The sequence below is a fragment of the Papaver somniferum genome, unplaced genomic scaffold (genome assembly GCF_003573695.1).
Source record: "Papaver somniferum cultivar HN1 unplaced genomic scaffold, ASM357369v1 unplaced-scaffold_21, whole genome shotgun sequence".
NCBI classification, from domain to species: domain Eukaryota; kingdom Viridiplantae; phylum Streptophyta; class Magnoliopsida; order Ranunculales; family Papaveraceae; genus Papaver; species Papaver somniferum.
Window position 1 is genome coordinate 7,013,401 of NW_020631041.1, and position 10,787 is coordinate 7,024,187.

Here is a 10,787-nt window from a genome sequence, read left to right on the forward strand (position 1 = left end):
GACGTGCGATAGGTCTTACTTTTTGCCTCTTACATTTATGAGAACTAGGTTTCACGTCACATTCGGATGCCTAGCCTCCCTAATTAGAGTTTTTATATATGTTGCCTTCTATTAAGGTATGATTTCACGGTCTTACATTTGCCTGTTTCTTATGAAAGAATTTCTTGAGAATGAGCGAAATATTCAAACTTTCTCACTGAATTTAATATTACATCCATGTTCATAAATATCTTCAGACTAAATTCGTCACTTGGCCAGCGGCCAACATACTTGAGGTTTAGGTCAAAGGCAGTCTTGGGTGGTCAAACGAAACTCTCACCAACAAGACTACGGAATTCGGGTAATAATAAAACACAAAATTGGTTAAAAAGACCAAAATCAACAATTCTTGGGTGAAATGGACAGTTAGATTTTGATACTGTTTAAATGGACAAAAATATAAAAATAGGCAGGATGTAACCAGTTTCATCGTGCCCATTTTCAAATATTTTTTTTTATTTTTAATTTACACAGGATGTATCCAGTTTCGTCCTTGCTATTTTTTGGATTTAAGCTAGGATGAAACCAGTTTCATCCTTACTATTTTTTTTTTGGTCATTTCACCCAAACTATTTTTTACTCGTCCATTTGAACCGTGATTTAAAAATATTTGGACAAATGACCCATTTTCCGATAATAAAACTGCTGAAAATCAAACTTTCCTTTCCGGTTCACACGTCTCTCTCTGTATAATAAATAAGTGAATCCGGCAAGAAGTTGGAAGAAGAAGAGAAGACATTTTTTCAAAGAGATTCAATGGAGAATTTACCAATAGAAATCATACAAAACATACTTTGTGTCTTCTTGCCCGTGGAATCACAATTGCAGTGCAGAGAAACATGCAGAACATGGCTATCTCTACTACCTAAACCCAAGATCAAGATTGGTTTACTTCACGGAACACTTAGGACAAAGTTTAAGCATGTCATCATCAACACACGAGAATTTTATTGTTAGTTCTTGTAACGGTTTAGTCTGTTATAAAATCTATGATTGTGGAGAAAAAGAGGTGGAAAGAAAAGAAAAGCTCTCGAGAAAACCGAAAAAGAAAAACTTGCTGCTCGTAGGTAATACTCAAACTAACCTCAATTGTTATCTTTATTTTATTTTTTTCTTATACAATGAATTTATCAGACATGAGAGTTGTTAACTTACTCTAGTTTTGCACTTATAATACCTTGAAAACAACCGATTAACGCAACTGTACTAACGAAAAAACAAACAATGCTGAAAATTTGAAGAATGATCCATTTTTGTGTCCACGCCTCCACCTTGAGCTGCACAAAATACATCTGCACTGGGAAATATATAGTCAAGGGCCAAAAGGACAACGTACCCAATACTCCCAGAACTTGGTTGAAGTATGGAAAAGTCATTGCAACTATTGTTGTTAAAACAACATATAGAGTTCGCGCGCGTAGCTTAAGAAGACTCAGATTCAGATGAGTCGGGAAGAAAGGTACTTTGACGGTGTAGGACCTGTTGATGAATTCACTGTCAGGAAACTTCTCTTCTAGCCATCCTTCTATAAATGCAAAGACGGGCTGACTGAACACCTAAGAAAGTTTAAACAAAGATGATAATATCAGCGATCACCTGATCCATTTAGACATGGAAACTTGAAATCATGGAAACTATATCCCCTGCACAGTACAAAAACAATGCACAAGTTTATATTAGTACCTGGTATCCGCCAACGAGATGAACAATTATGCAAACATTAGCCAAGTCAATAAGCCAGTAAGGCTCATAGAACCCGAACCCTGTCAAAAGGTTTCCTGGAGTTTGGTTCCCAAAAGCTGCGTACCCAAAGCATCCACAGAAGAGATAAAAGAAAGTGGTGACAGAGATTGCTATCTTAGATGCCTCCTTCATCGTTTTATTTTCCGCAGGCGGTGATGGCAGTGTATCCTTCATTTTGCAAGTAAATTTTGTTCATAATAAAATTTATTAATCCGTATAAACTAGCGATGGTTGTACAAATTATGCTAAGATATCAAGCAATCACCTGTATCTCAAGAAGGATTCCCGTGTATGGGTAAGCAAAAGCAATGTCCCCGACTGCTTGGCAGATCTTCCAAAATTTCTGAGCTGTAGTGGCTTGGGGCACTCCTCCTAAGCTCCCCATAATACTTCCATTCTCTGGAAATAAAATTTGAAGGCCCATAATTGACAAAAGGACATACTAACTGCGTATTTGATTTATAGAAAAAGACGAACAAAAAAATACCGATTACTCTGAAAAAGCCGAGAGAAAATCCAATTGTGGCGTAGGTGAACGACATGATAGCGGCTACTATGGAGAGCCATTCCATGTGATGGAAATTGGGTATCTGGGAAAACACAACTTGAATTGCTCCAAAAAGAAGCATATAAAATGTATCTCCAAATACACATGGAGCCTCATGTCCTTGTTTGTGATAGCAATTCGATCTATGAATTGCTCTGCATTAAAGACATATAAGAAAAATAACAAGATTAACAACAGTGACATGGCGAACATAATCAAGTTTAGTCTTGTTTGAGTTAAATACGATATAGCATTGATTATCAGTTCATTCAGAAACATACAATCAAGTTCAAATTACATACCCAATACTGATAGAGGCAGTGATCACGTATGCAACACACCCACCAAACATGCTCAGATATTGAAGGTAGTAACACAACCAGCTACGCTTTGGACCTACTCTTATAACACCAATGAATCAAATTACAGTTCGGGTAAACAGAAAGATGTACTTAGATATGTATGTACGAGTTGTTTGGTTAGCAGATGGAATACGTACCTAGAATGGCATTAACGGCATCCACGTAAGTGTAGTTTCGAATTCCAGTTACAGGGTCAGGGGACCTGTAACAATCCGAGAGAAGGGAAGCAGAAACATAAGTGACAATGGCAAAAGAAACCATAGAAATTGGCCCTGCAATCCATCCTAACTGTGCAGTGCTCCAGGCTAGAGAAAGTATTCCCGATCCAATAACACCGGTTATTATATGGGCATTACATGTCCATATGGTTCCTGAAGATTACAAGATTGAAGTAAGATGCAAATTATCAGAAACCAATGGAGTTGCGAAAACTGGTTTACACTCCATCAAAACAAGTCATATACATAATGGGGGTCACCATATTACCTGTTCGTTTGGGACGCCCGTCGTCCTCCTCGCAGGAATCGTCCTTATTAGCTATTTCAAGAGAGCTATAGACTGCCATGGGCAATGTTCTTTGCTGGTCTCGGAATGCGTTCAATATATAAACCTAGTTACAGGCCAGGAATGACAGATACTGAACTTATTGAGAAACAAATACTTAAAGCACTGTAATTGAGATGTCGTCTTCACTCTTACTAAGTCGGTGCTTCCTGAAATGCCAAGGCCATTCAAACAAAGACCCCAACTATCTAACTGAAAAGTTGTCACCAACCTAATTCCTACCAACCAAAAAAAAAAAAAAATTAAGAAAAAAGAAAGAAAGAGCATGAATCTCACCTGCAAGTGTTAGCGAAATGTTTTTTGCTCTATTTTCATTTTGTTAGATTCTAGCATAGACGTCAAACCCAATTTCTTTTCTTGAAAAGATAAACAAGTTTCGACCTCAATCTTTACCAACCTAGTAAAGAGGCATGTCAACAAACAAGACCACAAAATCAAAGCTCTTCCTATAAGAAATTTGAGATTGTAATTTACCAATCAAGAAAAGTCCTAACAAAATCAATCAAGAAAAGTCCACAAAATAAAAGTGCTAACAGCTTCTCAGTAAGAATGGCTTAGCTGATGAAAACAGAGAAAATTGTTAAATTACTGAAATCAATCAGTTGGGATTAGGATTAGGATTAGAACAACAACACATTCAAAACACCAAAAAAATAAGTTGCTAAAATAGATTGCATTCTTCATATAATAGCTCACCTAGTAGTAGCCCATCCTTGATGATCTTCTGGATGCCCAATGGTTATCAACTACGAAATCTTGAGTTTCCCATACAATGTGAATTAGAATCATCATCATCTTTCAGATCTGTTTGGAGCTCAAAATCATTTCCAATGATTCATCACACACTGAGTTTTCCTAATGAATCTGATAATGTGATTCATTAGTCTTAAGTATGATATATAGATCTTGTCTTAATCAGATGAATGTTTTTGATTGATGAGGTTCTGAAATCTAGTTTAATCAGATAGTCAACTGTCAAGTATGTAGTAGTTGTTCTAAAAAAGGTCTTTTTTCATCCAAAGTGGGGCCTTCTCAAGCCTTTTCCGGACCCACCAGCTTTTCTGGGACCCACTTTAGGACTGAGACATTCTGATTCTGCTGTTGACCAGAAAGTTCAGCTGCAATCCATTGGTCTTCATGACATGATACAAAACGAACCAAGGGTCTCTGCTCAATAAAAATCACAAAAAAGCTGGATCCAAAACCATATGTCAAAGGACAACACATCTCAATGAATTTAGAATGTCTTGGTAGTTGATTTCAGGTCCCTGATTTGGGTGGTGTTTCCAAAATCTGGGACCAGAAAAGAACTACTAATCCAAGCTATATAGCCGTTATTTGATTGTTACATTACAGAAAAACAACTCAGGAATATGACTGGAGAAAAAACAAAAGTAGGCAAACTTGAAGCAATTCAAAACCAAATCTCACTAAAAGACCAATTATTAAGGTTAAACTCTGAAGATCAACCACTGTCTCTTTATCGTGCATCTTAAGCAATAATTTTATCATCTCCGGCTACTGAAAACCCATGTAAGTTTTCATAAGATACCAAGACACTGGAAATTTGGGTGGTGTTTCCTTCAATAAAGCATGCCAGTAAGTCTACAAGTTAACTACTAAATTAATCTAGAAAACTAATGACAATTACCAAGAAAAGTTAGTATATACTACTAATTGAAAAAGGATAAAACACTTCTGAACCTCTGTAGATAACCGCATATGCCGAACATGGACCGTCATGTCTCTCCAAATCTAACTTGGAGAACTCAAGAAGCATCAACTCCTGTCACTCCTTTCATACCTCCTTCTGGTATGAAAGTTTCCAGGGAAAGGTAATTCCCCTCGTGACAGTGTTGAGATTATTAGTCCCACATTGTCTGGGCAATTTAAGATCCTGCGGTTTATAATCCTTCAAGCCTCTCCACTCATCGTTAATTGGTTTTGAGTTGGATGCCCATATTCTAACAAGCAGGCTATTTGCGTCGAGTCATTGACCGCGTCTTTACTCCGCATCACCCGATTTATTGTCCACGTGTTAGACCCAACGAGGCTACACGTGAGGGGGCGTGTTGAGACTATTAGTCCCACATTGTCTGGGCAATTTAAGATCCTGCGGTTTATAATCCTTCGAGCCTCTCACTTATCGCCAATTGGTTTTGAGTTGGATGCCCATATTCTAAAATGCAGCTAATAATCCATATTTGAGCAAGAAATATCATCATCATCTTCGGACCGCGGTTCTTTCATCTTAGCTCAAAAAATATCACGCTCTTCACGATCAGTAGGCAGTACAAGCTGAAATTTTTCAGAACACAAGTTGTAAACTTGAAAATATTTCCCGTTGAACCAGTAAAGCAAAATCTGATCCGAGAAACCGAAGATGCGAGTTGGAGGTGTAGTAGTACTACCGAAGCAAAAACAGCAGGGATCTGGTGCCAGCTTACTTGACGAATTTACGCGAACATCAAAACTCTCCTCTTTAACCCAGGCTTGCTCGACTTTATCCTTCAATATGTACAAAAGAACTTTACAACAACAGCAGCAACTACTACTGTCTTTATGATCATCACGGAAACGATAAGGATAGTCATTACCATCACTTGATCGTTTTTCGATCCGTGCAATACTGGGAAATCCCTTGAACTCCAGAAGATGAGGATAATCAACAAGCAAGTGCTTCTGATGCTCGTCTGTTCTACTTTTAGCTGGTAGTTGAATGAACTGAAATTTCTCATCATGGAGATTGAACGACATTAGCATCTCCTTCTCATTACTATTAGCAGCATGACTATCATCTGATCCTTCCAAAGTTACTATTACCTTCCAGACCAAAAATCAACCGTTGGTGCTGCTAGTGGTGCAGAATATGGCTTATTTGTCACTACCAGTGGGCGCTCTTATCTTCGTAATAGGACGACCGCCATGCCCTGATATTGGCGTGGTTGTAGCACTGACATCTCTCCATGATTTAGTTCCCAATGTAAACACCACTTAGTTAAGCTCCTTTTGAAGAGTACGAAAGATACTTACAACCTTGTACTCGTTAGCTACGCGATCGAACCCAAATCCATGACAGATGATGCGGGCCTGGGAGACGAGTTTCCCAACTCCGGCCGGATAGAAGATATAGAGATAGTCTTTCCTGTTAGGGTCAGAAATTATGTAACCAGTTGAGTAATCACCCACAAATGCCATACAAGGTAGACCATTACAGTAACCAACAAGCTCTGATATACCGCTATGAGTGTGATGAACTCGAAACATGTCAAATTTAAGAGGATTTTCCGTACCATATAATCCAGTAGTAAATTTGAAAAAGTGACAACCATAAGTAGCCTCACCCGTGTTTTCAGTATCCCCATCCCTGACATCTAAAAGACTAAAGATAACACGAGGCTGCTTCTTGGATTGAAGGAAGTGAGAATGAGTAAAGCATTTACGAGCAATATGAATGGAGTTATACCAGAGTTTGGAAACCTGAACAGACTTTAGCAGCGCCGGGACTGGAAGCTTGGTTAAAATTTGTTCCACAATTAGATCATGAGGAAGGTACTTCTTTCTTCTATATGCTCTTTTCTTCTTTATCTCCATCAATTTCGACGTGGTATCTGTTGTACGATCACTTCCAGAATTTTTTCTTCTACACGTCTCCATTGCAGTTGACGTATCACCTCCACAATCTCTTCTTTTTAGTGACATATTCCTCATCTCCGCCAGTGTCAGAGTGGTGGTGGTGTTTCTATCACGCAACCAGGAAAATCGGATGGGTAGTATCTCCATCACTGCTGCCGATGGATTTGTTGTATCACCTCCACAATCTTTTCTTCTACATGTCTCCATTGCTGTTGACGTACCACCTTCACAATCTTTTCTTATACATGTTCTTTTCTTCTCTGTCGTCTCCATCAGAGCTGCCGGCGTATTTGCTGCATCACCTCCACAATCTCTTCTTTTTAATGACATATTCCTCAGCTCCGCCAGTGTGGGAGTGGTGGTGGTGGTGGTTCTATCACGAAGCCAGGAAAATCGGATGGGTGGTGTCTCCATTGTCATAACTTAATAATTAATGATGGAGCTAGCTGCAGGCTTCCTAGATTATAAGAATGTACAGATTGATTATTCTTACTTAATGGATAAATGAATTCAATAACACAAATTGATGTTCAAACAAATAGCAGCAGAAACCGATACAACAGCATATAATTTGAAGGAAAAAAAAAGGTAAGGAGTTGAAATTGGAATACGACATTACCTGGAAAGCATCTCAAGTAAGGAAATTTCCCAAAAATTACTTGTTGTGATTTGAGAGACGAACCCTAATTGCAAAAAAGGAATCAGTAAAGAGGGCATTTAAATTTGAGTAAACCCTAAACTCTAAAAGAAGTTAAAATTGAAATTGGAGTTGGAATAGGAAATACGAGATTACCTGGGAGAATGATTGTTTAAGAAAGAACGCCAATGATATGTATTAGGATCATCATCATCATCTAGAATGGATTTTGGCTGAAACGAATTTAGAATCATCATCTTCTTAGATCTGCTTGGTGCTGAAACCGATTCGTTTCCTCTCGTACTCAGATGAATGTTTTTGATTAATCCGGTACAGCTTCTGATGAACTCTGAACTCGAAAGTGTGCGACTGTTTCAATAGCGTCTTTATCTTGGGTTCTTTTGGGGGACCCACTTAGTATTAATGACCGCCTTGGGGCAATTGCCCCTGGTTGTCTACTTAAAAGACTAATTATGCGCACGTTCAAAATAAGATTTTCAATTTTCTTCGTCCCTTCTTATCTTTAATTCTGGTTATTTCGATTGTGGACGAATTTCGTACGAGCACTAATACTACTTGCATCATAACAGAAACAGGTTACTTGAATATAGATACTAAATTTTTTGTTTGTATACAATGAAATTTTATTAAAATGCTGAAAGGCCATTACAAGATGGCATGTGATACCCGTAGGATCAAATACAGTTGGACCGATATGGCAAGAAATCGTAGTAACATGGTATTGAAGCTAAATGCGAGCAATATTCTCGAGATCCAAATTGCAGCAGGGTAGTTGGAATTAGCGAGGATGAGGTTATTAAGGCTCCGCGGGACTTTGAACGAACGCTTTCCACAAGAATGGTTGTATTTTTGATGAACACATGTTATGTCGCTAAGAACTTGGTTGTTAGTGATGTGGTTCCTTGTAATTGATCAAGATGTTGACTAGGCCCTTGTCTCGAGATGATGCTGAGTATTGCTCAATTGACTTCTTCCTACCTTCTTGTTTAACGGCTTTGTCCATAACTTCAAACCGCGTCTTTATATTTGAGTGTGTGTTGATGAAGAATCCAATTTCTTCCCTCGAAAGATGAAGCTAATAAACACAACTGTAAATAAAAACTAATACTACTATTAAAGTTCTTACAAATACTAAAACTAAAAAAAACACAAGATGGAACACATACTAGATTGATGTAAACCAAGGTAATTAAAAGAGTACAACTTCGCTTAAAAAGTAAAAATAACTAAATTGAGAAACAACTTGTCGAATTCCCCAGACGGTTCGCATACCTTGAAATCTATTAAGGCTAATTCCTTGTCTGAGGAAGAGAAGGCACTGAAAGAGGTGAATCTGGAATTCAGTTCATGATAATTGGTATCAGCCGGTTACAATCCTGATTCCCAGAGTTATGGCTGGAGGTGTTGATAAACCTTCAACAGTGAAGGATGTTGTTATTGTTCTACAGATTCAAGAAGATCGATTACAGACCTTAGAGGATACGGTTAAGAACCTGTCCACTGAAGTTCGTTCTTTTTCTACAGATATGGCTTCTGTTAAAGAATCCTTGGATATTATTGTTCAATTCTGTCAACAACTGGGTGGTAATGTAGTTACTCCGGCAGCTTCATCAGTTGGAGCATCACAATCTCAGGATAATGAATTGATTTGCAAATCTGGTAAATTCTCTAAACACCCTAGGATTGATTTTCCTAGATTTGATGGGTCTAATCCTAGAGGTTGTATTCGTAAATGTGAAAGGTATTTTAAGCTTAATTAAGTAGAAGATGTTCATAAAGTAGATATGGCTTCCATTCATTTTGATGGTAAAGCAGATTCATGGTTTTTAGACTATCAGGAGGGTAAAATTCTTATCGATTGGCTTCAATTTTCTTCTGATGTTTGTTGTCGTTTTGAAGATGTTGCTTATGATAATTATGTGGGTATATTTAATAAATTTTCTCAGCTCACAACAGTTGAGGATTATTATGAACGTTATGAGTCATTAAAAGCTTTAATGAAGGATCGCAATCCATCTCTTTCTGGTGCTTATTTTACAATGAGTTTTATTAGTGGTCTCAAGGAAGAAATTTGTAATCCAGTGAAGATGTTTAAACCCACTTCAGAAACTGATGCATTCTATCTTGCTAGAATGCAACAAGCTTCTGTAGATTTTCAGAACAAACGTTTTTAAAATTTTCCTAAACCATTTCAACCTTCACCTACTACATTCTCTCATATACCATCACCTTCTAAACCAGCTCTGCCTTAGCTTACTAATATTCCAAAGCCATCCTTCTCTAATACAAAACCATTTGTAACTCACCCTAGTACACCTATCAAAGCTACTACGTCTAGTCCTCCTATTCGGAGATTAACACCTGTTCAAATGAAAACTAGACGTGATCAAGGGATATGTTATAACTGTGATGATATAAACCATGGAACTTCTGTAAATCGCAACAACTGTTTATGTTGGTGGCAAAAGAAGCTTCCTCTCATTCTTCTGTGGATGATCTTGAAGAAGATACCACCTCTCCTTCATCACCTATTGAATCTTCTATGAAGATATCACTACATGCGGTGACAGGGGTTGTCACTCAAAACACCATAAGGGTACCATGTATTCTACATCTGAAGATATTTTGGTCTTGATAGAGACTGATAATACTCATATCTTTGTGGATTCACAATTAAATGAAAAGTTGCAGTTACCCATTATACCCACATGCCATATGTTAGTCGCTGTTGCTAATGGTGATACGACAATAAGTAAGGTTATATGTTCTGAATTTATTTGTAGTATGCAGGGTTATCAGTTCTGTGGTGATTTGAGAGTTCTTCCACTAGGAGGTTGTCACATGGTATTGGGAGTTGATTGGTTGAAACAATTGGGTGATGTGATGTTTAATCTAGCTGATCTCAAGGTTTATTTTATCCACCAGGGGCAACAAATAAATCATCAAAGTACTTCTTCCATTCCATCTTTCAATTTAATCAGTGGTAGTTCCTTTATGAAATTTTTGAAAGCCAATACTCCTACTATTATTGGCCAATTTTTCTCCATTTCCACCATGCCTTTGGTACCAATTCCACCTGAGATCAATACAATTTTAGATTCTTTTCAGATGTATTTGATAAGCCAACATCATTACCTCCTCCAAGGGAATTAGACCATAAGATACCTTTAAAACCAAATTCAACTCATATTTCTCAGAAACGATATAGATGTCATTATATCCAGAAGGAAGTTGTAGA

At 37.7% G+C, this 10,787-nt stretch overlaps 2 protein-coding genes across 7 annotated transcripts; one reads left to right on the plus strand and one right to left on the minus strand.

The window, feature by feature from the left end:
* Window positions 1–1,081: 1,081 nt before the first annotated feature.
* On the minus strand, window positions 1,082–7,894 carry LOC113340035 (amino acid permease 4-like). 6 transcript variants are annotated; one of them, XM_026585248.1, is made up of 11 exons: window positions 7,685–7,894; window positions 7,511–7,574; window positions 3,952–7,348; window positions 3,391–3,473; window positions 3,178–3,301; window positions 2,829–3,062; window positions 2,632–2,725; window positions 2,270–2,484; window positions 2,048–2,181; window positions 1,723–1,950; window positions 1,082–1,595 (listed from the first exon to the last, which is right to left on the minus strand). In XM_026585248.1, the coding sequence occupies exons 5-11, from the start codon at window positions 3,254–3,256 to the stop codon at window positions 1,191–1,193; spliced, it is 1,389 nt and encodes a 462-aa protein (XP_026441033.1). In that variant the 5' UTR covers window positions 3,257–3,301; window positions 3,391–3,473; window positions 3,952–7,348; window positions 7,511–7,574; window positions 7,685–7,894; the 3' UTR covers window positions 1,082–1,190. The 6 variants fall into 6 exon arrangements, with proteins under 6 accessions (XP_026441033.1, XP_026441032.1, XP_026441034.1 ...); XM_026585247.1 differs by lacking the exon at window positions 3,391–3,473 and adding an exon at window positions 3,532–3,642; XM_026585249.1 differs by lacking the exon at window positions 3,391–3,473 and adding an exon at window positions 3,532–3,652 and having other exon boundaries at window positions 3,178–3,271.
* Window positions 7,895–9,333: 1,439 nt separating this feature from the next.
* Window positions 9,334–9,723, plus strand: LOC113339513. Its single transcript, XM_026584768.1, has one exon. It carries the CDS (start codon window positions 9,334–9,336, stop codon window positions 9,721–9,723), a length of 390 nt encoding a protein of 129 aa, XP_026440553.1.
* Window positions 9,724–10,787: the final 1,064 nt, after the last annotated feature.